Consider the following 26,402-nt stretch of genomic DNA (forward strand, 5'->3'; position numbering starts at 1 on the left):
TTCTAGCAGCAAAGCCACAATGATTTACGAATAATCACACTGTTAAAATCTTCCATTCCCCATGGGCATGTGTGAGCCAACCCCTGGACAGATGCAGGACACAGCCCAAGGAGGCAGAGGTGAGGGGTTATAAGCAGAGAACAGTTCGTGCAAAGGCCCTGTGGCACAACAAGGAGACAGGTGGCCACGGCTGGACCCAACTAGGCATAGCAAGAAGGATGACCGCAGATGTGGAGACAGCAGGGAAGGGGACTCAAAAACTACTAGGGACATAACATGGGGGACAGCATTGGGGGACAATGGCCCAGCAGCCCTCAGCCCTGCCCGCAAGCTCCTTACCTTCATGGGCGTGGGTGGCCCACAGGTGCACCATGGAAAGGTTGCTGGGGGTGGGGGAGCGGAAGGAGAGGTCAGAGGGCAGGGACACCGGGCTCCCCTGGGATGAGGCCGAGGGCCCCATCCCGCTGGCCACAAAACTGCCCAAGAGGGCTTCACCTGCAGAGAAAAAGGGGTGTCAGGTAGCCAACCAGGCCGCTGCTATCCGGGCCCACCACAACCCCAGGGCCCCAGAAAGACACCCAAGGGATGGGCATCCCCTGCCCAACCAGTCCCTGGGCCATGCCCCTCCCAGGGCTTGGAGAAGCCTGGAGACCAAAGACGCAGCCAAAAGGGAGCTTGCCAGGTGAATCTCAGCCCCGAGTCTTCAGCACCCCCAAAGAGGCCTTCCCCCCCACTGGCCTCAGAGTGGGGAGGGGAGGCCAGAGGTGGGGAAAGGGTTTGTGCTCTGAGCGTCACGGAGCTCTAGGGTGTGGAGGTGGGGTAGGGGACCCCCATCCACCACGGAATGACTTCTCATAGAAACCCACAGCATCCTTGCAAATGCACAGCCCTCTTGAGTGCTCCTTTGGCCCTGTGCACCCATTTCCCAGATGGAGAAACTGAGGCCCGGAGCTGGGAAGAGCCAGAGACCATAGCCGGGGGTGGGAACAGCTACTCATTGCATATCCAAGAATGCCCGAGCCATAACGATGTCCTTTATGAAGGACACCTTGCCCAAGCTTGCCACACACCTGACTTGGCCAGAAACATGAATAACAGGATGCCGCCCAGGGTCTCGCCCTACCCTAGGCTCCAAATATTCACTCCTGCTCTACCCCACCAAGAGGAACCCTAGGCAAACCGGGGGGGAGGGGGGAGGGGTCAGAGGCCAGAGAGAGGCTGGGGAGCTCTGGGGCAAAAGGCTTTCTTTACGGGGTCTCAAAATGCTTATCTGCCTCCTTTTGCGGGGCACGGTGGCACCTGCCTGTAATCCCAGCACTCGGGTGGCTAAGGAAGGAGGATCCTAAATTTAAGGACAGCCCAGGCATGTAGCAAAAACTGTCTCCAAAAAGCCAGGAATTGGAAACGGGAGTTTTTATAATTTGTTGCTGTTTGCTTTCTCTTTTGTCTTGTTTGTTCTTTTATCTGTCTTTAGAAGTATAAGGAGAGGCACAGAAACGAAGGGACAAGGGTGAATACATGTAGCAGTGGCACACGCTGGACACTATGTAGAAAATGAACTTTACAACTTATGTGAAAGAATGGGGGGGGAGGGAACTGAGGGAGAGCTCCAGGCAAAAATGACATTGTCAAAAAGAAATGTACTCATTACCTGACTTAATTGTAACCCCTCTGTAGTTACCTTTGTTATGACAAAATAATAAAAAAATAAAAGTCCAAACTAGAGCTGGGAAGGTGGCTCAGTGGTAGAGTGCTTGCTTTGCATGAATGAGGTCCTGGGTTCGATTCCTCAGCACTACATAAGGACAAAAAAAGCCAGAAGTGGCGCTGTGGCTAGAGCGCTAGCCTTGAGCTGAAGGGCTGAGGGACAGCACCCAGGCCCAGAGTTCAGGCCCCATGACCGACAAAAAAAAGTCCAAACTAGCTGGGTGCTGGTGGCTCATGCCTGTAATCCTAGCTACTCAGGAGTAGCTCAGATCTGAGAATGGCCATTCAAAGCTAGCCGGGGCAGGAAAGTTCATGAGACTCTTAGCTCCAATTAACCACTAGAAAACTGGAAGTGGTGCTGTGGCTCAAGTGGTAGAGCATTAGCCTTGAGCTGAAGAGCTCAGGGACAGCATCCAGGCCAAGAGTTCAAGCCATATGACTGACAAAAAAAAAAAGTCCAAATAAGTACTGCAGGTATGGCTCAAGTGATTGAGTGCCAGCCAGGAGTGTATGACCCTGAATTCAAACTCTAGCATATGTGCGTGCGTGCGTGCGTGCGGTGTGTATGACCCTGAATTCAAACTCCAGCATATGTGCATGGGTGTGTGTGTGTGTGTGTGTGTGTGTGTGGTGTATGACCCTGAATTCAAACTCCAGCATATGTGCATGTGTGTGTGTGTGTGTGTGTGTGTGTGTGTGTGTGTGTGGTGTATGACCCTGAATTCAAACTCCAGCATATGTGCATGGGTGTGTGTGTGTGTGTGTGTGTGTGGTGTATGACCCTGAATTCAAACTCCAGCATATGTGCATGTGTGTGTGTGTGTGTGTGTGTGTGTGTGTGTGTGTGTGTGTGTGTGTGGTGTATGACCCTGAATTCAAACTCCAGCATATGTGCATGGGTGTGTGTGTGTGTGTGTGTGTGTGTGGTGTATGACCCTGAATTCAAACTCCAGCATATGTGCATGGGTATGGGTGTGTGTGTGTGTGTGTGTGTGTGTGTGTGGTGTATGACCCTGAATTCAAACTCCAACATATGTGCATGGGTGGGTGTGTGTGTGTGTGCACTCATGACACACACACAACTTCATTTGGGAATTGACATTTAACAATAAAAAAGACAGAAAAATAAACATAATGGTTCAGCCAGGCACCAGTGGCTCCAGCTGTAAACCCAGTTATTCAGGAATCTAAGATCTGAGGATCATGGTTCAAAGCCAGGCAGATAGGAAAGTCCATGAGACTTTCTCCAATTAACCACCGAGAAAGCTGTGGCTCAAGCCTTGAGCAAAAAAAAAAAAAAAAAGAAAGAAAGAAAGAAAGAAAGAAAGAAAGAAAGAAAGAGCTCAGAGATAGTGCCCAGGCCCCAAGTTCAAGCCCCAGGATGGGCACCCAGCACAAAAGCAAGCAAATAAAAATAAATGAATAAGCAAATAAATAAAAATGATGGTTGGCACTTAGTCCCAATGAGCCCAGTCCCCAACCCAGAGCTGGGCACAGCACCCAGCAGGTACCAGCCTGGGCCAGCCCAGAGGATGGTCTCGTTCACACCCTGCAGGCCCTCAGAGAAGCTCACCATGGCATGGAGAAATGAAGCGACTTTGCAGGGATCCACATGCATCGTAGGGGGACAGGGGACCCCAGTCCAGCCCACAGGGCTCACAGACCCCTCTCTCATCTCTGTGTCTCCAGAAGCCAAGGCCTCTAGGGTGTGTCTGCTGGCCCATCTCACAGGTGCCCGGGGTTCCAACCACATCTGGCCCCCTCCAAGCCCTTTGGGGGGTCCCCAGGGGGAAACTGCAGTTACCCGAGGCAGGGCTTCCACCTGGGTCCCTCAGACCAAAGCCCCAGCCGTGGGGAACCGCCCTGGCCACATGTCAATCATCCCAGCCCGCGCCTCCCCCCACCCCTCCCAGCCGGGCCCCTCACCGGACTCCATTGCTGACCCCTCGGGCCTTGGGGCCTGGTCAGTCCATCCATGCGGCCCAGGAGGGGACAGCAGGGTCCCCGGCCCTGCCGCCCTGGCTGTGGCGGTGGAAGGCTCCGGAAGCAGGCGACCAGGGCTTTTCGCAACGCCTTACGTGACATCCTGCTGGGGCCGCGGAAGCCCAGGGCCAACCCTGGCCCTGCCCCGGCTTGTGGAACGTCCCCAGAAGCACCCCAAGTCGGCAGGGCATCGGGGCCGGATGCTACCAACGGCTCCTACCCGCCACCAGGGCAGGGGCTCCATATCACCAGGCCTGGGCGAGGATACTGGAGCAGCCAGGTTTAGGGGGGCACTGGGGGAGAATACATGTCTCCCCGCCCCCACCCACACTTTCTGCCACCACCATGAGAACATTGACGGTTTATAGAAATTTATGGCCTCACCAACAGTCAGCTATAAATCAGCCAGCACCCTGCCCCCCTCAGCCCTTGGAACTGGCACCCCAAGTCTTTTCCCCGCCCTGGCCCAAGGGCCCAAGCAGCCACCAATGGTTCCTGAGAAATGGCAGCTAGAAAACACAGACCTATCAGCTTGGTGCTTTTGGTTGCCGCTCCATCTCCTGTCTAGGGCCTGACCCTGCCTCACAGGGTCACAGAACAAAGCTGGGGATCTTACCCACTGCTCACACCCACCCCTGTGACCAAGCAGTGGCCGCTGAGAAAAGCAGGGAGGGGGCAGGGACTGAGGCTCAGCAGCATCTCTCCCAAAGCTCTCCAGCTGGGATCTTCCTCTACTGGAGGCCTCAGCCAATCACGGTCCCACCTGACCTCTCAGGAGCCACAAACACTATTAAAACCAAAAACACACGTTGGGAGGCAGTAGCTCACATCTGGCATCCTAGCTACTCAGGAGGCTGAGAGATGAGTTTGAAGCCAGACTGGACAGGGAAAGTCTGCAAGCCTCTTATCTCCATTTTACCAGCAAAAAGCCACAAATATTGCTATGGCTGAAGTGGTAGAGTGCCAGCCTTGAGTAAAGACACTAAGGGAAAACACCCAGATCCTGAGTTCAAGCCCTTGCACTGACATGAAAAGCAAACACATAAAAAACACACATGAACAAATAAATAAAGGTCTCTGCAGTGGAGACAAATGAGGCACCCATTCAGAGACAGGATGTACACCCCTTAGACATCTTCTTGCACAAACATTAAATAACCTTAATAGAAACATGAAGCAGAGAGTTGGTAGCTCACGCCTGTAATCCTAGCAACTCAGGAGGTGGAAATCTGAGGATCATGGCTCAAAGCCAGCCCAGGCAGGAAAACCCATGAGTTTCTTTTTTTTTTTTTTTTGGGGGGGGGGTCCAGTCGTGAGGCCTGAACCCTGGGCCTGGGCGCTGTCCCTCAGCTTTTCAGCTCAAGGCTAGCACTCTACCACTTGAGCCACAGCGCCACCTCCGGCATTTTTCTTTTTGCTTATGTGGTGCTGAGGAAACGAACGCAGGGCCTCAGGCATGCAAGGCAAGCGCTCTACCACTGAGCCACCTTCCCAGCCCAATCCATGAGTTTCTTATCTCCAACAAACTACCTAGAAAAAGCTGGACCTGATGTTGTGGCTCAAATGGTAGTATGTACTAGCCTCAAGCAAAAGAAGCTGAGGGACAGCACCCAGGCCCTGAGTTTAAGCTCCAAGACTAGGCAGGGGGAGGGAGGAAGAAACACTAAAGAACTTCCTTAAGTCCTTTTACTTATGCCAGGCGGGGTGCCAAGCACACATATCAACAGCTCATGTAATCCCCGCCTATCAGAGGAAAGACTTAGTCATGCCCTCCCCCCCCCCCCCTCTACTTTTACAAACCAGAAACACAAAGCAGAGGCCTGGAGGCTGGACCTGAAACCCAGACAGGATACTTCCCTCCCCCTCCCCTCCCCCTCACCCAGACATAAGCCCCCCCCTCCCTCAGGGCTGTCTAGGCACACAGTCCCCCAAGAATTAGATGGAAAATTCCAGAAATAAACGCATGCTGTTTTCAATTACATGCCATTCAAGGAGTATGAGGAAATTCTGTCCCCATCCTGGCCAGGAAGTAACTCATCCCCAACCCTGTCCCCTGGGCCCAGACAGGTCCAGACTGTACACATTACTCTCTTTAATTCCTAAGGAGCTTATTTTCAAGGACCCATGACAGGGGCTGGGAATGTGGCTTAGGGATAGAGTGCTTGCCTAGCATGCACAAAGCCCTGGGTTCGATTCCTCAGTACCACATAAACAGTAAAAGCCGGAAATGGCACTTTGGCTCAAGTGGTAAAATGCTAGCCTTGAGCAAAAGCAGCTCAGGGACAGTGGTCAGGCCCTGAGTTCAAGCCCCAGGACTGGCCAAAAAAAAAAAAAAATTCTGGAAGTGGAGCTGTGGCTCAAGTGGGAAAATGCAAGTTCCTGAGTTCAAATCCTAATAACTGGCACAAAAAGAAAAAAATACATCTGTTTTTTTTCCCTTTTCTTTTTTGGCTAATACTAAGGTTTGAACTCCAGGCCTTCCACTTACTTGGCTTGCTTGCTCATAGCTGGCGCTCTATCACTTGAGCCAAACCTCCTCCCTGGCTGTTTTGTTGATTATTTTGGACAGGGAATCTTACGTGCTTTGTGTTGTTATTGTTTATTAGTGAAACAGGTTCTCCTAACACAGCCCAGACTGACCTTGAATGAAAGATTCTCCTGTCTCTGCCTCCCAAGTTTTAGAATACAGATGTGTACCACCATACCCATATATTTTAAGAGAAAGCATATTCACTTAAGGTTTACTTCCATTCATTATTATAATTATTGTGGGTTTTTAGTTTTTGTTTTTGCTAGTCCTGGGGCTTAAAGTCAGGGCCTGGGCTCTGTCCCTGAGCCTCTCTGTGCTCAAGGCTAGCACTCTACCACTTAAGCCACAGCACTACTTCTGACTTTTTCTGTTTATGTGGACTGAGGAATTGAACCCAGGGCTTCATGCATGCTAGGCAAGCACTCTACCATTAAGCCACATTCCCAGCCCCCATAATTATTGTTTTATTAGCAGTACTGCTCTTGTCTAGTTCATGCCTGATTCACAATCATAGATATAAATATACAGGGAAAACCATAGATTAGCATTTCATATTGTGAGGTCTCTGACATCTGGGGGAGGGGGGTGTTTGTAATGCACCCCCATGGGTTACAGGGGTACCTGAAAGTGGTAGGAGAGGAAGGGAGGTATCAATAAAACAGCAAGGGCTCAAGGCACTGTGCCATAGGCTATACCCCAGGGCCTTTGCACACACACATATCCGCTGGCAAATCACCTTCCCTCTCTACACAGGAAAGGAATCAGTGCAGTCTCTTCTGCACATTCCTGCATTCTTTCACATAGGAATAACCAACGGAAAGAATGAGGCCATTCAGGTTATTTTAAGTTGCAACCCACCCTTCTCAGACCCTCCCCGCCAAGGTTTCCCCAGTCACTACTTAACATGGTTAGAGCTGTGGACAGGCCCTATTTCCTGTTTACCAACCACGCCCCCTTCACTCTTGAAAGTGTGACAAGGAGCGCAGCTATTGGGTGCTGCCTTGGGCCATACCTCCAGCCTCGCTCCTTTGTTTCAATAAAACTCTGCTTATAAAACAGAAAATGGGCCACATCTCAACAGGGCTGCTGCTGTACTGTGGTGTGCTCCTCTATCCCAAGTGCCCCCACTCCTTCTCTCAGTAACTTCCCAACTTTTGTTTGGGTTTAACTGTTTTTATTTTGTCTTTTCTTCTTTGGTCCTTGGGGACTGAACCCAGGACCTTATCCATGTTAGACAAATGCTTTGCCTCCCAGCTCCAACTTCTCAGTTAGCATGTAGAAATGAAGGCAGGAGGGCAAGGATGGACAGCCTAGGGACCAAAGGTCTTGAGGCTGGAGTGGGATGTGATAAAAGCTTCGTTTCAGGGGCTCTCCAAGCTACTCAACTCAGGGAGGGGGATCTGTCCCTTCTAACATATTAGGAAAACAAGGCTCTGACTCTTTTTAACCTATACCACTAAACAGATGTGGTGGTGCAAGCTCCAGGACCCAGGAGGCAGAGGCAGGAGGACTCAATTTGGAGGCCAGCCTGCACAGCGTAGTAAGATTCTGTCTCAAAGTAGAAGAAGTGAGAAGTGTCCAGGAGAGCCTAGGCAAGCAAGAAGCTGGGGCTCGGGCCGGTAATCCTAGTACTTGGGAGACTGAGAACTAGAGGATCAAAGTTCAAGGCCAGCCCAGGCAGAAAAGTCTATGAGAGGACACTGGTACACGATGTGTGGGTCAGGCACAAGGGCCCAGGTGGTATAGAGACAGAACCCCAGATGTTCCAGCAGAGGAAGAGTGGCCTTGACCATCAATGCTGCTCAGATAAGCACAAGAGAAAAAAGCCAGGAATTCTGACCCTTACCTCACACCATACACAGACATGGACACCACAGAAACATGTCTAATTTTTAAGTGTTAATTTAAAAACAAATTAAAGACAAAATGTGAAAATACTGAAGAAATACACGTGGAGGGTAGATCTAAATATATAAGACAAAAAAGGAGGAGGAGGAGGCGGAAGAGGAGAAAAGAAAGGAAGGAAGGGGGCTGGGAAGGTGGCTCAGTGGTAGAGCGCTTGCCTTGCATGCCTGAGGCCCTGGGTTAGATTCCTCAGCACCACATAAGCAAAAAGAAAAAAGCTGGAAGTGGCGCTGTGGCTCAAGTGGTAGAGCGCTAGCCTTGAGCTGAAGAGCTGAGGGACAGCGCCCAGGCCCAGAGTTCAGTCCCACAACCGGACCCAAAAAAAAAAAAGGAAGGAAGGAAGGAAAAGAAAGAATGAACACACTGAATGGAGAAAAACACACTGGCAAATATTTTTCATGACCTGAGGGCTAATAAAGATCGCTTAACTCAACAGAAAGGAACACTTAGCCATAAAGTTAAGACTGATAGGATGGATTACTTCAGACTTAGGAAATCCTAGTCATCAAATGACACCGTCAGGTGACAGAAGAGAAACCTATTGGACTGGGAAGGTGGCTCAGTGGTAGAGCGCTTTCCTTGCATGCATAAGGCCTGGGTTCGATTCCTCAGCACCACATAAACAGAAAACAAACAGAAGTGGCGCTGTGGCTCAAGTGGTAGAGCGCTGGCCTTGAACTGAAGAGCTGAGGGACAGCGCCCAGGCCCAGAATTCAGGACCCAGGACAGACAGACAGAAAGGAAGGAAGGAAGGAAGGAAGGAAGGAAGGAAGGAAGGAAGAAAGAAAGAAAGAAAGAAAGAAAGAAAGAAAGAAAGAAAGAAAGAAAGAAAGAAAGAAAAGAAACCTATCTCATGGAAGATCTATACTCACATGCATCCCCAATGAAGGGCTGTAACCACAATATGCAAAGAGCTCTTATGAATCAATAAGAAAGACAACTCAATAAAAAATAGGCAAATGAGGGTCACAAATAGTTAATAAATTTGAAACAAGATATTCAGCTTCTGAAACCATTGGAGGAAATATGAATTAAAGCTACAATATATCTATCGATATTGGTTAAAAAGAAAAGATGGAAAATATAAATGGCTGGAAAGAAGGGGACAGTACATCTGGGATATGGGAACATGGTAGAATCTAGGGCTGTTCTGAACTATGGGGCCCTGGCAAGAAGACATCATATGGAAATTTCTATAAATACCCATCAAAAGGAAGATCACAAATCTTTTCAAGGCCTGGGCTGTATGTCTGTCTAGAACCCCTATTAACACAAGGCCCAGCAAAAAAAAAAAAACATGAATCTTTGTGCCAGTTAATATTAACAAGCAGAAAACACCTCCAGCTGGGTGTTGGTGGCTCACACCCATAATCCTAGCTACTCACAAGGCTCAGATCTGAGGATCAAAGTTCAAAGCCAGCCCGGGCAGGAAAAGCTGTGAAACTCTCCAATAAACCACCAGAAACTCAGAAGTGGCGCTGTGGCTCAAGTGATAGAGCACTAGCCTTGAGCTGAAGAGCTGAGGGACAGTGCCCAGGCCCAGAGTTCAAACCCCACAACTGATCACACACACTATGAACACACACACACACACACACACACACACACACACACACACACACACACACTGATCAAATGACAGGTGATTAGCTAGTTAGTTGTGGTGGCCGCTCCCATCCGTAATCCCAGTGCTGAGGAGGCTGACATCTGAGAATTATGGTTCAAAGCCAGCCCAAGCAGAAAAGTCCATGAGACTTTTTTTTTTTTTTGTCGGTCGTGGGGCTTGAACTCTGGGCCTGGGCGCTGTCCCTCAGCTCTTCAGCTCAAGACAAGCGCTCTACCACTTGAGCTACAGCACCACTTCCGGTTTTTTCTGGTGGTTTATTGGAGATAGGAGTCTCACGGTCTCTCCTGCCCGGGCTGGCTTTGAACCGCGATCCTCAGATCTCAGCCTCCTGAGTAGCTAGGATTACAGGCATGAGCCACCAGCGCCCGGCTTTCCATGAGACTTTTATCTCCAATGAGCCACCAAAAAGTGGAGCTCTCTGGCTCAAGTGGTAGAGCACCAGCCTTGAGCAAAAAAGCTCAGGGATAGCACCCAGGCCATGAGTTCAAGCCCCAGGACTGGCACACAAGGAAAGGAGGGAGGAAAGGAGGAAGGGAGGCAGGAAGGCAGGGATGCAGGGATGCAGGGAGGGAGGGATGCAGGGAGGGAGGGAGGGAGGAGGGAGGGAGGGAGGGAAAAAAGGTATGTCTGGTGCCTTGCCCCTTGTGAGACTTCTCAAGGTGACAAAGCACAAGACTGGGTTTCCTGGAGACCAGCAGCTGCTGGAGGCCATAGAGGGACAAGGCATTAGCCTCCCAGGTCCCAGGCAGGCCCAGCAGGGGACCACCAGGGGACAGGCCCCAGCCTCAGTCTCTCCCTCCAGTGTTCATTTCCCCCAGGTGAGCTGTCACTCAGACCAGCTTAGGAGCAAAGCTCCCAACATTCCCAACAGAAGCCACCTTCCAGTCCACAGCAGAGGCCAAATCTGGGCCCCCAGTGGGAAGAACCTTTGTCTTGCTCCAAGCAGACAGGGGCCCCACCAAGTAGGTGCTAAGATTTAAGTAAAAAGAATCCCAAAACAGGGGGAAGGGGGAGGAGAGACACAGCCAAGGCCCCTGGGACCCCGGGGCCCCAGGCTCTAAAGCAATTACACAGGATTCTCCCATTGATTGAAGTTGAGGTAGGGAAAAGCCAGAAGACAGACACAGACAGAAGAAAAAGGGAGGTAGGAAGGGATGGTTGGAGGGAAAACTGGGCCAGGTCCCTAAACGTCAAACCAGAAACCAAAGCTAAGTTTTCCACTTAGAAATCTTGAGCCAGGCACCTGGAGGCTCATGCCTGTAATTCTAGCTACTCAGGAGGCTGAGATCTGAGGATGGCAGTTTGAAGTCAGCTCTGGACAGGCAAATCCAAGAGACTTGTCTCCAATGAACCAGCAAAAAGTCAGAAGAGCTGTGGCTCAAGTGGCAGTGCTGGCCTTGGGGTGGGGGAGGGACCCTATGGAAATAATAGTCATGTGGTTCCACGAGGAGAGAGAACAAGAGATACAAAGAGAACCACCTAAATTTAGAAACAAAAAAATATGGATGGACAAGATGTGTGCAGCTGGGCAGGGGGAGGAGTTGTTAAAAAGTACACCTTAAGGTTGAAAGTAGGAATCAGGAAACAAACCAGCACGGTGCTGGTTTCTGGCTCTTCAATGTCTGTAATCCTAGCTACTCAGGAGGCTGAGATCTGAGGATTCAAAGCCAGCCTGGACAGGAAAGTCCATGAGACTCTTATCTTCAATGAACCACCAGAAAACCAGAGTGGAGCTATGGCTCAAAGTGGTGGAATGCTAGTCTTGAACAAAAGAGCTCAGGCATGGTGCCCAGGCCCCAAGTTTAAGCCCCACAAACCAGAAAGAAAGAAAGAAAGAAAAAGAAAGAAAGAAAGAAAGAAAGAAAGAAAGAAAGAAAGAAAGAAAGAAAGAAAGGAAGGAAGGAAGAAAGAAAGGAAGAAAAAGAAAAGAAGGAGAGAGAGAAGGAAGGAAGGAAGGAAGGAAGGTCATTGCTGAGGCTCTGGAGAATCGAGCAGGATTCTTTTTGTTATTTTGATGGGTTTGTGGGGGGGGGGTTGGGTTTTGGTTTTTTTTTTCATTATTAGCATGCTGGGAACTGAACCCAGGACTTCATGCATGCTAAGCAGGCCCCAGCCCCAAAACTACTAACTGAACTCACACAATAATGCAGTATTCCTACAAGCCATGGAGGGTTTGAGTATGAGGCTTGAACTCATGGAGGATTCTTTTTTTTTTTTATTTCGTTTTTTTTTTGTTGTTATTTTTCCGGTCGTGGGGCCTGAACTCTGGGCCTGGGCGCTGTCCCTCAGCTCTTCAGCTCAAGGCTAGCGCTCTACCACTTGAGCCACAGCGCCACTTCCGGCTTTTATTCTTTTTGCTTATGTGGTGCTGAGGAATCGAACCCAGGGCCTCATGCATGCAAGGCAAGCGCTCAACCACTGAGCCACCTTCCCAGCCCTCATGGAGGATTCTTGCGGGTGAGATATACAAGGTCAAAAAGAGTATCAAAGGCCCGGCTGGGTAGCACATGACTGTAATCCCAGTCCTAGCTGAGGATAAGCAAATCTGAGACAGACAGACACACAGACAGACACACAGACAGACACTCACATTGTCTCAAAAACAAAACAAAATATCTTTTTATAGATATACATGTTCCAGGAAGTTCTTTCATTGGCAAAAAGCTCCAGGGCGAGAGCTGAGCCTACTTCTTTTGTAGTTTGTTTTCATTGGGAGTGGGCGGGGCACTGTGTTCAGGGCCTCCCACTGGGCAGCGCCACATCTTGAGCCTGCTGCCAGTCCTTTTGCAATCCTTATTATTTTTCAGCTAAGGTCTCGCATTTTTGCCCAGTGCCAGCCTTGAACACCAATTCTCCCACCGAACCTCTTTCTTCCCAGTTAGGATTACAAGGGTGATACACCACATCAGATCTCAGTGACACCTTTTTAAAGTATTTTTTTTCTGGAGGGGTGCCAATACCAGGACTTGAACATAGGGCCTGGGCGCTGGGCTGGGCTGGCTTTGAACCATGCTCCTCTGATCTAGCCTCCTGAGTAGCTACAGAAAGAGGCTTCAAGGGAGGGAAGGCAGAGAGCAAGGGATGTAGTTCAGAGGTGGTGTGTGTACACCAAGCACTGGCTTTAATCCCAAGCACAAAAACCAAAGCTGAGCCAAGTGTGGGTCGCTTACATCTGTGATCCTAGCTGCTCAGGAGGCTGAGATCTGAGGAGGTTCAAAGCCAGCCTGGGCAGGAAACCCTGAGACTCTTATCTCCAGTAAATTAAAAATAAATAAATAAATAAAACAGCTGGAGAGCGAGCTGTGGCTTAAGTGGTGGAGTGCTAGCTTTGAGCAAAAGAATCTCAGACGATGGAACCCAGGCCTTGAGTACACGCCCCCCCAGCACACACACACACACACACACACACACACACACACACACACACACACACACACACACACACACACACACACACACACACACACACACACACACACACACACACACACACACAGAGGGGGAAGAAGGGAGGGGGGTTGACACACATACCTAGACTGTAAAAGCTCCTAGGAGACAGGTATGGTGGTATATGACTATAATACCATCAGGTTGGGGTGGGAGGAGCAGGAGTTAAGAGGCCAACCATAGGCTCCATACTTTGCTTTAAAAAGGGGGTAATGGAGGAGAGAAAAGGGGGCGAGAAAAGGGGAGGAGAGAAGGAAAGAGAATTTTTTTTTTTGGAGGGGGGGTCCAGTCGTGGGGCCTGAACTCTGGGCCTGGGCGCTGTCCCTCAGCTCTTCAGCTCAAGGCTAGCACTCTACCACTTGAGCCACAGCGCCACTTCCGGCTTTTTTCTTTTTGCTTATGTGGTGCTGAAGAATCAAACCCAGGGCCTCAGGCATGCAAGGCAAGCGCTCTACCACTGAGCCACCTTCCCAGCCCCAGGAAGAGAATTTCTGATACCATTGCAGGTGATCCTCTATATCTCATATAGGTACTACAGAATAGCCAAAACCACAGGAAGGAAATTGTAAAATACAAACCGGTGCAGGGCACCAACCAGTAGCTGCCACACCTGAAATCCTAGCTACTAAGGAGGTTGAGATCTGAGGAACATGATTCGAAGTCAGCCCAGGAAGGAAAGTCTATGAGATTCATATCTCCAATAAACTACCAGAAAACCGAAAATGATGCTGTGGCTCAAGTGGTAAAGTGCTTGCCTTGAGCTGAAGAGCTGAGGGACAGCGCCCAAGCCCAGAATTTAAGCCACACGACAAAAATAAAATAAAATAAAATAAAATAAATAGTAAGCTGGATACTGGTTCCCACGCCTAGCTACTCAGGAGACAGATATGAAGATCACAGTTAGAAGCCAGCCATGGCAAACAAATCAGTGAGTCCCTTTTTTTTCTGCCAGTTGTGGGGCTTGAACTCAGGGCCTGGGCACTATCCCTGAATTCTCTCTAGCTCAAAGCTAGCACTCTACCAGAGCTACAGTGCCACTTTTGGTTTTTGAGCCTGTAATCCTAGCTACTTAGGAGGCGAGATCTGAGGATCACCGTTCAAACCCAGCCTGAGCAGGAAAGTCTGTGAGACTTTTTTTTTTTTTTTTTTTTGGCGGTTGTGGGGCTTGAACTCTGGGCCTGGGTGCTGTCCCTCAGCTCTTCAGCTCAAGGCGAGCGCTCTACCACTTGAGCTACAGCGCCACTTCCGGTTTTCTGGTGGTTTATTGGAGATAGGAGTCTCATGGTCTCTCCTGCCCGGGCTGGCTTTGAACCACGATCCTCAGATCTCAGCCTCCTGAGTAGCTAGGATTACAGGCGTGAGCCACCGGCGCCCGGCGACTTTTTTTTTTTTTGAGACTCTTATCTCTAGTAAACCACTAGAAAATCAGAAGTGGTGCTGTGGTTCAAATAGTGGAACACTCACCTCGAGCTGAAAAGCACAGGGACAGTGCTCAAACCCAGAGTTCAAGCCCCACAACGAGCCAAAAAAAAAAAAAAAAAAAGAGTCTGCCCAAGCTGGCTTTGAACCGTGATCCTCAGATCTCAGACTCCTGAGTAGCTAGAAGTCTCACCTGCACCTGGCTGGTAAGACTCTTATCTCCAAGTAACCACCAAAATTCTCCAAGTGGAGCTGTGGCTCAAATGGTAGAGCATCAGCCTGGAGCAAAAAAAAAAAAAAGCCGGGTGTCAGTCACACCTGTAATCCTAGCTACTCAGGGGGCTGAGATCTGAAGATCAAGGTTCAAAGCCAGCCTGGGCAGGGAAATCTGTGAGACTCTTATCTCCAGTTAAAAACCAGAAAACCGGAAGTGGCACTGTAGCTCAAATGGTTCAGTGCTGGCCTTGAGCTGAAGAGCTCAGGGACAGCGTCCAGGCCCAGACTTTATGCCCCAGGGTATCAGTACATCATCTACATCATCATCATCATCATCATCATCATCATCATCATCATCATCATCATGACAACAGTAATAGAACAGAACCTGAGGCTGAAAGACCAGTCCCAGGATGGGAGAGGTCAGGAATGGCAGTACAGCAAACATAACTATAAAATCACCACAGGGAGAGGCTCCCCCTGACAACTTCAAACCAACCCTGATACAAAGAGAACCAGAGCAGAAACAACTCAGCTCCTCCTCCTGAGCAGTGAGGTGCAGCTACTACCAGCCATTGTAGTAAAGGGAAGACAACTCAGGAAAAGGTCCCAGCCACGGAGCTCAGGAGTGATGGCCCAGGCACGGGAATTTCAATCTTGACTCTAAAATGCTGTTAAACATTTGAAAAAGGATAGGGGAAAATTGCTCATAGAATACAAAGATCAAGACTGAAATGGAGCTTCCTATGGTGGTGCATGCCTGCAATCCTAGCCCTCAGGTGGCTAAGGCAAGGGGATCGAAGTTCAAAGCCAGCCTGGGCAACACAAGGAGACTCGGGAGAGAGGGAGGGACAGAAGGAAGGGAAAGAAAACTGGCACCATCAGGCTGGGCACTGGTGGCTCATGCCTGTAATCCTAGCTATTCAAGAGACTGAGATCTGTGGACTGTAGTTAGAAAGTCTGTGAGACTTTTATCTTCAGTTAAACCACATAAAGCCAAAGTGGAGCAGTGGCTTAAGGGGTACAATGCTAGCCTTGAGCAAAATAGCTCTGAGACAGCGCCCAGGCCCTGAGTTCAAGCTGCAGGACCAGGTAATCATCAGCATAATAACATACCATTCCTCACTGGATCGGTGCTTTTCCCTCCCTTTCTGAGAAAGCTTCAACGGAATCTGCTCTTGGAAACAAGGAAGTAAAAACAGGAAACAAGGAGGTGTAGAAAGAGTCTGAAGTGGGGCTGGGAAGTTGGCTCAGTGGTAGAGTGCTCGCCTTGCAAGCTTAAAGCCCTGGGTTTGATTCCTCAGCACCACATAAGCAGAAAAAAAAAAAAGCTGGAAGTGGCGTTGTGGCTCAAGTGGTAGAGCGCTAGCATTGAGCTGAAGAGCTGAGGGACAGCGCCCAGGCCCAGAGTTCAAGCCCTACGACCGGACCCAAAAAAAAAAAAAAAAAAGAAAAGAAAGAAAGAGTCTGAAGTATGATGAGACTCTACAACAAGCCCGAGAAGCAGGCAAGTGGACCAGGACAAAGAAAATGGAAAATTCCAGGAAGGGTATCTTCTGGAAAAGAAAGAGGTAGACACCAAAGAAGAAAACATACCAGGATACTAGAAGCCAGAAATCCTTATCCCTTTAGGGGGGGAAAAAAATCCTACCAAAGAGGCTAGAGGAGGCATGACACAGAAATAGAATACCTGTCTAGCAAACATGAGTTCAAATCCCAGTACTGCCAAAGGTGGGGGGGAGGGGGGGGGAAGGGACGACGACCAGGTATGGTAGTGCAGGCTTATAATTCTAACCACTGCAGAGGCCAGACAAGCAGGAAGACTGAGATAGGAGGATGACCCTGAGCAAAATATCTTAGGACCTTCTCTGAAAAAAAAAAGCAGGGCTGGGAATATAGCCTAGTGGTAGAGTGCTTGCCTAATACGTATGAAGCCCTGGGTTCAATTCCTCAGTACCACATACACAGAAAAAGCTGGAAGTGGTGCTGTGGCTCAAGTGGTAGTGCTAGCAATCAAAAAGAAGCTCAAGACAGTGCCCATGCTCTGAGTTCAAGTCCCAGGACTGGCAAAAACATTAACTAAAGCAAGAAGGGCTAGAGTGTGGCTCAAGTGGTAGAGCACCTACCTAGAAAACTTAGGGTCCCGAATTCAAACCCCAGTACTATCCTTCACCCCTCCCTCCAGGGAGGAGAGGAGAGAAAGGCAATTCATCACTCCAGGAAATCTAAAAAAGTTAATTTTATTACAGTTTATTTTATTGGCTCAATATTGAGAACAATGTTTATAAAGCCGTAATAATAAAACAGGACCAAACACAATGGAAGGGGGAGGTCAAACAACAAGAATCATCATAAGAAGAATTTATTAAGTGCTTATTACATACCAGATAACACTTCTAAATACTTTCATCCTCCAATTCCATGGTAAGAAAATCAAAGGTAAGAAAATCAAGGTACCAAGAGACAAAGTATCTCAGCTGAATAAAAAGGAGTTGAATTCAGACTCCAGGTATCTATGCCAAATCCTCATGCTCCATAAAAAAATTACATGTTCAGCCAGGTACTGGTGGCTCATGCCTGTAATCCTAGCTACTACTCAGGAGGCTGAGATCTGAGGCTCAAGGTTCAAAGCCAGCCCAGAAAGAAAAGTCCTTGCGACTCTTATCTCCAATTAACCACAAAAGTGTTACTCTTGAAGAGTAAAACTTAACTATATGCTACATATTCCCAAATAATAGTTCTAAAAAGTCAATCAGGGGGCTGGGAAGGTGGCTCAGTGGTAGAGCACTTGCCTTGCATGCATGAGGCCCCGGATTCGATTCCTCAGCACCACATAAGCAAAAAGAAAAAAGCCGGAAGTGGCGCTGTGGCTCAAGTGGTAGAGCGCTAGCCTTGAGCTGAAGAGCGGAGGGACAGCGCCCAGGCCCAGAGTTCAGGCCCCACGACTGGACCCAAAAAAAAAAAAAAGTCAATCAGGAGTTGGTTGTTGGTGTCTATAATCCTGGCTCCTCAGGAGGCTGAGATCTGAGGATTGCAGTTTGAAACCAGCCTGGGCAGGAAAATCCATGAGATTCTTTTTTTTTTTTTTTTTTGGGTCCGGTCGTGGGGCCTGAACTCTGGGCCTGGGCGCTGTCCCTCAGCTCTTCAGCTCAAGGCTAGCGCTCTACCACTTGAGCCATAGCGCCACTTTCCGGCTTTTTTCTTTTTGCTTATGTGGTGCTGAGGAATCGAACCCAGGGCCTCGAGCATGCAAGGCAAGCGCTCTACCACTGAGCCACCTTCCCAGCCCCTCCATGAGATTCTTTATCTCCAATGCACCAGCAAAAAGCCATAAGTAGTTATGGCTGAAGTGGGTAGAGCACTCACCCAGAGCAAAAACACTCAAGAGACAGTGCTCAGGTCCTGAGTTTAAGTCCCCGTAGCAGCAAAAATCAATGAGTGAACAAGTGAATGAATAACGAATGAATGAAAGATCAGATTGGGCCACTTGTATCTAAGGACCCTAAATCCCTGCCAGGGGAAGAAAAGGAATTCCACAGGCCCCTGGAGGAGGTCTGGACCTGCCCTAGGGAGTGTGAGTCAGGGAGTAATGATCTCAATTATTGCAGCAATCACTTTTGCTGAACTGCAAAGGACAAGAGGAACTCCGCACCTGGCTTCTGCTTGCTTGTTCTGGCTCATTCTACCACCTGAAAAGTACTACAGCATCCACCTAACACACCTAAAGAGATTTGAAAACTCAGGCTCACCTAGCCAATATGCCCAGGAAAGGGAGGATAGAGATTGAAAAGTCCACGGCCTCTAAGGCCTGGGGGTGGAGCTGATTTTAATCCTGGGATTGCAGGTTAGAGCTGATGATGCACCAAGCTTTTTGCTGGTTAACTGGAGATAAAAGAGTGTTTCCTGCCTAGGCTGGCTTTAAACTAGTCCTCAGATCTCAGCCTCCTGGAGCAGCGGCCATTACAGATATGAGCTTTTTTTTTTTTTTTTGGTGGGTTGTGGGGCTTGAACTTTGGGCCTGGACACTGTCCCTCAGCTCTTCAGCTCAAAGCTAGGGCTCTACCACTTGAGCCACAGTGCCACTTCTGATTTTTCATGAACTTTCCTGCCCGAGCTGGCTTTGAACCGTGATCCTCAGATCTCAGCCTCCTGAGTAACTAGAATGATAGGCGTGAGCCACCAGCACCGGGCTGGTATGAGCTTATTATAAGGGTTATTTTGGAGTAATTTCAAATCTACAGCAAAATCTGACACATATAACACAATGATCTACTAGCATGTGATTCTCACCAGGCCCAGATTGCAGTGAACGATTTTCTTTCAGTGCTACATGGTATTATCTAAAGTGTAGCTGGTCTCTCATACACATACAAATTGATGATCTAAATTGTTGATACTCTTTTATTCCTCCTTGCCAGATCTTTCCCCAAAGGAAAATTCCCTTACCAGGAACTGTTTCAACATTCTTCCTGGGGAAACAAGGAAGGGACTGGCATAGCAGCTCACACCTATAATTCCAGTTACTTGGGAGGCAGAGAGCTGAAGGAGTATGATTTGGAGACCAGCCTGAGCAAAAAGAAAAAAAAAATTATAGAGAGACCCCCCCCCAATCTCAGCAAACAAGGCAGGCATGGTGGCTCACACCTGTAATCTCACTAGACCCAGGCAACAGCTCAAGAAATTGTCTAGAAAAAAACCAGCATCTTACATAATCATACCTGTATGACTTTGTGGAATATACTATCAACAATGCTAAGGGCTAATCTCCAGTCTACTCCCTGATTTCCACAATTGCCCCAAGACCTTTGAAACAGTTTCTTTCTTATCCCCAATTCCAGTATCAAGCAGTATGTGGCCTTTAGCTATGACTTTTTTTTTTTTTTAAGTCCGTTGTGGGGCTTGAATTATGGGCCTGGGTGCTGTCCCTGAGCTCTTCAGCTCAAGGCAAATACTCTACCACTTGAGCCACAGCACCACTTCCTGTTTTCTGATGGTTAATTGGAGATAAAGAGCCTCACAGACTTTCCTGCCCGGGCTGGCTTTGAACTACGATCCTCAGATCTCAACCTCGTAAGTAGCTAGGATTACAGGAGTAAGCCACTGACAGGCTTTTGTTTTTTTTTTAAAGAATTCAGGTGTGGGCTGGGGATGTGGCTTAGTGGTAGAGTGCTTGTCTAGCATGCATGAAGCCCCAAGGTTCAATTCCTCAGTACCACATACACAGAAAATGCTGGAAATGGCACTGTGACTCAAGTGGTAGAGTGCTAGCCTTGAGCAAAACAGGCTTACGGACAGTGCCCAGGCCCTAGAATTCTAGCGCCAGGACTGTCAAGAAAAAAAAAGCAAACAAAAAAGAATTCAGACCAGACTGGGGCTGGTAGCTCACACCTGAAATCCCAGCTACTGAGATCTGAGGATCGTGGTTCAAAGCCAGCCAGGGCTAGAAAGTCTGTGAGACCCTTATGTACAATAAAGTAGCAAAAAGCCTGAAGTGGAGCTAAGCGGGTGGGGGGCAGGGGGGAGCCAAGAGACAGTGCCTCTAAGAAATGAGTCTATACCCCAATACAGGCACAAAAAAGAAAAAGAATTCAGGCCAGTTCGGTAAAAATGTTCCTCCAGTTCCTCACTGTTTAAAATTCCAAGACCTCATTATTGGCCCTGGGGGACAGGCAGGATCCGCCCTGCATCCCTCCGACACACCAACCTCTGCGTTCTGTCACCGAGATGGCTCTTCACACATACACAAAAGCTCCTCTCAGGTCAAGCCCTTTGACCCCCAATGCCTCTCACTGCCCCCGCCCCCTCCAGCCAGACCAGACCCAACCCAAAGCATTTCACTCCCTTTGTGGCCTGGGTCCCAGTTTAGAAATTTTTCCCTTGGCTGATTTATATGCCTGATCGCCTGAGTTCCCCCCCACTTCCCAAACACACACACACACACACACACACACACACACACACACGCACGCACACACATACCACTGAGCCCCAAAGAGCAAAGACTGGTCCCTTTGGTTCAAGGCTGAACCTCCAGATCCTGGAGTGGTTTCTGGCTCCCAGGAAGTACTCAGAAATTATTTGCTAAGTAAATGAACAAGGAAGAAAGGAAGGAAGAAGTGAGCTAGTAAGCAAAGAACCAAGAGATGGCAGAAGAAAAGGTCTTTCTGAGATTGCAGAATCTCCATTCCCAGATTGCGGCTAACCGAAGAAGGAAAATTCCGGCAAACCTCCCTTATCTCAGTCCTCACTGATTAATCTTTCTAAATCAATCCCAGTGGGCTGACAGGCTGGATTCCAGAAGGATCTTCTGGGAGAGAGGCAGGAAAGGGAGGGGAAAAAAGCCCCTTGGTCCCAAATTGTCTAGTGGCCAGGCCAAAGTACAGACCTACCCATCCTGGGCCCCGGCTGTGGGGGCTGGGAGGATAAAGACCCAAGTACAAAATCCTAAGAACTCTTTAAATGCAAGGCAAGAGGACTGCCAACCTCAGCCTGGGCAGACCAGTGGCTGGAGTCTAGCAGAATCAGTTGCTAGCTGGTCACTAGTTCCTTTCACTCAAGGGTATAAAAAAGAAAAAAAACATCTTTGTGTTCAACCAGCATCCCTACTCCCATATTTTGTGCTTATACTGAGGCTTTAACTCAGGGTACCTAGGTGCTGTCCTTTAGTTTTTTTTTTCATTTTGCTCAAAGCTAGCGCTCCATCTCTTGAACCACAGCTTCACTTACGGCTTTCTGGTAGTTCACTGGAGACAAAAGAGTCTGCTGGGCTTTTTCCTGCCCAGCCTGGCTTTGAACATCGTCAGAGCTCAGCCTCCGGAGGAACTAGGATTACAGGCGTGAGACACCTACTAGGCTCCACACTCATTCTTGATTCCTATCTTTTTTCCAAAAAAAAAAAAAAAAAAAAACCAAAGCCACACCCACAACACCGAAAACCACCTCTCCCAGAAAACCCTCACTCACAGCAGAACTCCCTCAAACCCCCATTCTCCCCATGCAGTACCCCCTCGTTCAAAGGGCTCACAGGGCAGCTCCCCTCGGCCAACCTATGTAGCCCGGCCATAACCACCAAACATGCCAGGGGACCCAGCCACCCAAAGGTAACACCCCCTTCTTGCTGTGTGACTAGGGCAAATAGCTCAACCTCTCTGAGCTTGTTGTGCAAAAGTAAACAAAGATCAAGCTGATAACACAAGCAAGACAGCTACAGAGAGAAGAGGGGGATAAGAGGTGGGAAAGAGAAAGCACCTGTACCCCACAAAGAAAAAGGAGGGGGGGAGGATTTAGGTTGAGGAATCTCTAATCCTCCCTGACAATCAGTAAATTCCGGGCTCAGCCCCAGCTAGCAGTTAACAGGATTGTCTTGGGCGTGGCTCTGGGCCTTGGCCTAGGGTCCACAGCTCCAGGCCAGGCTGGAGGTGGAGTTGGGGAAGATAAAAGGGAGGGGGGGGGGAGCAGCACCGGGACCCACTCTTCACTCCTGGGTAAGAAGGCCTCACCGGGCTGTGTGGCAGCTTTCCCGCCATTTCCTCTACAATATCAGCTATGAAAGGGCAGAAGTGGGGGCAGAGCGGGTGTGTGAAATCGGAGGACTGCCATAGAGGACTCTCCTAGACCTCCAATGGGGACTTGCTTAACCCTAAGCCCTAACACCCAGCCACCCGGCGTGAGTCGAGGTCTGCCTGACCAAGCTCCCACTGCACAAGACACTGATGAGTGCTTGCACGTCTGAGCCAGGCACAGCAGGGCCACAGCCCCTACAGGCGGGCAGCAAGGCCCAGCCGGCCAAGGACAGCCAAGATCAGATTCCTAGGGCGTGGGGCGCCCCTGCCACCACCCCAGGCAGCACCAACTAACCCGGCGAGCCCAAAAGCCATGCGAACACACACCCATCAGTGCAGCCTCGGAGGGTGCCCAAGGGGGGAGCCCCAGATGGCCTTGGTACCCCAGGGCAGCCTTCAAGTCCTGCCTCAAGGGTCCCTAATGCCCCCGCCCTGGGCCAACATGGGGCCACTTAAGGAGGAATCCCGAGGCCCGGGGCTCGGCGGCGGCAGCCCCGGAACAGCCCAACTCCCCAGAGCCGCGGGCACCTCCGTGCCCCTCCCCCGGCGCCTCACAAAGGCCCTTTGTCCCACCGAGTCCCGGACTTGGGTTCCTGAAAAGTTACAGCAGAAAAATCCAAGAGAGAAGCAAAATCAGCCAGCGTGGCCGGGCCGGGTGCTGGGGCTGAGGATTCTTTCCAAAGCTCCAAGGACAAGGACAAGGATCTCCCCCAAGAAATCACAAACACCCCAGACTGCGACTTAAACGGAAAGGTGGATTTCTTTTCCTTTTCCTCCCTTTCATCTGACCGTCTGGCTCAGAAGCCAGGAGCACCTGGGGAGAAAGGGTTGAGGACCCCCCCCCCACTACACACCATCGCCAGGGCCGGGTCACCCGGCTCTCTCGTGTCCATTCGGCTGCTGCAGCCCCGCTGGGCCCGGCCAGCTGCGTTCTCCACTCCGCGGCCCTTCCAGGAACCAGAGGCAACCGCCACGCGTTCCTGGCCACCTCCCCGGGTGTCCCCCAAGGCCACTAGGACCCGGCCCATCATCTGCTCCAAGCGCCGGCCGGGATTCAAGGACCCCTCCGCAGCACTGTGCGCCCTCGTTCAGCCTTAAGAGAACCAGAGTTCCCCAAGCCGGGATCACCGCCCTCCTACCGGGGAAGAGGCCTAGAACTGGGTTAACCGCTTCCCCGACCGGGGCCAGGGACCCTGCTGAGCGCGGGTGGAGACGGAGCTGGACACGGAACCCAAAGCCCCAGCGGCACAGGGGAAAAAAACCCATATGCCAAGAAAATGATGGGAGTTAGGGGAGCGGGAGGCGCACGGGGAGCGGGCGTAGGGGACCCGGCGTGATCGCTTCTCGCCCCGATTTTGCAAACCCCAGGCTCACACCACCAGGGGCCGGCGGACACGGATCGCCTCCGGGGCGGGCTCTGATCGCCGCCGCAGACATTTGGGAAGAACCAGAAGATCCGGGCCGGCAGCCGTTGGGGCCTCGGGACCGGCCTCTGCTCTGAACCCCGGGGATAAGGGTTTCCTGCCCAGGGAGCTGAGCCCACCCGTTCCCTACCGACAGACCGGGGGACGGGGGTCACCGAGCTGCCCCCAGACTCGGGCGCGACGGTCTCCGGGGCCTGGGCTCCCCGGCCGCCCGCGCGCTCCGTCGCGGCGCACTTACCCGGGTGCGGGTGAAGGTTAAGGCCGGCCATGTACTTCCCGGGCGGCAGCGGGCCCGGCAGACCCGACGCGGGCAAACGTCCGGCGGTGGCCGCGCCCACGCGGTGACCGTCCATGGCCAAGCCGGACAACAGCGGAGGCGGGGGGCCGTGCACGGACCGCTGGGGTCCGAAGTCTCGGCCATCCATGCTCCGCGGGAGAGCGGCGGCCAGCCTCCCCCCGCCTGGCCCGCGGGCCTCGATCACTGGAAACTAAAAGTTCGGCTTCCACGTAGTCCCGGAGTCCTCGGGTGGCGGGGGCTCCGCGGCGTGCATGGCGGCGGCCCGCGGCCCCGGGCGCACGGCCGGCGGCGGAAGGGCCTCTCCGGGCGGCCGGGCGGAGCTGTGCGAGGCGCACTCGGCGTCTTGGCGGAGAAGTAGATGAGCCACGGAACAACGGAGAGAGGAGAGAAAAGGGAGAAAAGGGGGGGGAGGAGGGAAAAAAATTAAGTTCGATAAAGTCGCCTTGCGCCCTTCGGAGTCGGGCGGCCGATCGGGGGTGTCCAGAAACAAATTCGGGAGTTAGACCCACTTTAGTGTTAAGTTCTTTCTCTTGTGCCCCCTCCCTTTAAAAATCTACGTTTTCCTTCCTTCCAGAGGATTCACAGCTCCCCAGGACTCGATTTGGGGAAGTGACAGGTGCGCGCCGAGCTCCAACACGGCCTCGGCCTCAGCGATGGCCCGGGTGTGTCCTCCCTACCCCGGGGAAGGCCAAACCGGCGGCGTCCGGAGAGGCTAAGGAGACAAACCACCGCAGAGGGGTTTGATTCCTGGGCGTCACAAGCTCCGGGGTCGAAAAACTGGGAAGCCTCTTCCTTGAGCTGCTGGCAAGGTCTCCCCAAACACTATCTCCTCGGCAAAGTTTAATATTTAACCTTTCGGAGCCCCTCGCCTGCTTTTTTTTTTTTTTTTTTGCCACCCCCACCCTAAAGAGTTTGATTTTCCTGTGCTAGATTGGAAAAAAAAGCCAAAGGAATGCTTAGTTTGTTGTGATTGCTGCCCGATTGGGGTGGGAGGTGGCAAAAGCACTGGGTTTGTGGTTTTTAAAGAGCTTCGCCGCCCCCTCTCCCGCCGCCGGCATCGGGGCCACCCGGAGTCGCACAATCCTGGGTCCCCAAGACCCGAGGTCGTGGCGCTGCCGCCGGAGGATTTGTTTAAAAAAATAATAATAATCCTCCAAACCGAGCTTCGCTTTCATTTTCCATCGCCCCGGCGTGGGAATCATTTCGCGGCTCCGAGAACGCGCGGCCCACTGGGGAGGGGGACATAGGATGGGAAGGAAAAGGGGTTCAAGGATCTCTCTCCAACCCCTAGCTTCCCACACATTACACACCCTTAAAATAACCTACAAAGGAAAGCTTCGAGGGGAGGAGGGCGGAGAGGCCCGCGCTGGGCCGAGGGGCGCCACCCCCCAGCGCAGGGCAAATCCCCCTGTAGTTCCAGTTTCAAGATGTTTGTTTAAAAGCTTTGTCGCTGGCCGATTCCCGTGGGGGCGGAAAGGGGGGGAGGGACGGGGGGTGTCCTGGAGCCCACCCTTCCCCGGCTGTCCGGCCGGCCGCCCTCGGTGGCTGATCGTTAACTCCCGGAGAGGCTCCGAGACGCCCGAGCAGAGCCAAAAGAGCCACCACCCGCCTCCTGGGGTGTCCGCCCTGCACCCCGACTCCGCTCCCAGCACCCCCTAAGATGCACACACCGTTCTCCGGCTTCCTTCAGCCTTTCTGTCCCCCCCTCCCCACCTCCAACTTTGGTATTTTAACATGGTTTTGGTTACAAACACCCCCTCCTTCCTCTCTCCCTCCCGTCTCCAGGTCTGGTACCAGATCCGCGTTTACTTTGGGGAGGGGGGGGGTAAACAACCTTAAGATTGCCACATCCGAGGATATCGGTCTCACGGATGCGAGGAGCCTCCCGGGATTTTTTTTAAAGATATATTCTTAAGGTTATCTTTCTTCAAAAAAAAAAAATCAGCGCCTCAAAGCATGCCCAAGCTCCCCACTTGGGATAAGTCGGGGTGAAGCCCCCCTCTGGAACAGCCTGGCAGCGGCGGCGAAGCCGGCGTGGCCATCGGCGGGCCCCGCCGCTTTCTTCCTACTTTTCTCTCCCTCTTAAATGCAGTTAAAATGGCTGAATTCCGGCTTTTAATTAAAAACAGCCTGTCTCATCGAAAACGTCTGGGCGTCCCCGGCTCCGCAGCTGCCGGCGGAGAACCGAGCGGAGGACCCACGCCCCTCGGCCGTGCCCCCCCCGGCCGCCGAGCACCCGGAGCGGGCTGGGGGCGAGGGTGGGCGCGGGGGGCGCGCCCCCTCC

At 51.1% G+C, this 26,402-nt stretch overlaps 1 protein-coding gene across 4 annotated transcripts in view; it reads right to left on the reverse strand.

The window, feature by feature from the left end:
- Positions 1 to 26,402, reverse strand: part of Tnrc18 (trinucleotide repeat containing 18) — an 85,619-nt gene that overhangs the window by 58,683 nt on the left and 534 nt on the right. For 3 of the 4 annotated variants that reach the window (XM_070033475.1, XM_070033476.1, XM_070033474.1), the window contains exons 2-3: positions 24,059 to 24,460; positions 340 to 495 (exon numbers count right to left, since the gene is read on the reverse strand). In XM_070033475.1, coding sequence (XP_069889576.1) covers positions 340 to 495; positions 24,059 to 24,245 — 343 coding nt within the window. In that variant the 5' untranslated portion in view covers positions 24,246 to 24,460. Of the gene's footprint in view, positions 1 to 339; positions 496 to 3,633; positions 3,680 to 24,058; positions 24,461 to 26,402 lie in introns of those variants that run through there. The other variant, XM_070033477.1, reaches the window with a different exon arrangement.

This window comes from Dipodomys merriami, unplaced genomic scaffold, assembly GCF_024711535.1.
Source record: "Dipodomys merriami isolate MVZ:Mamm:240054 unplaced genomic scaffold, mDipMer1.0.p SCAF_22, whole genome shotgun sequence".
Classification (NCBI taxonomy): Eukaryota; Metazoa; Chordata; class Mammalia; order Rodentia; family Heteromyidae; genus Dipodomys; species Dipodomys merriami.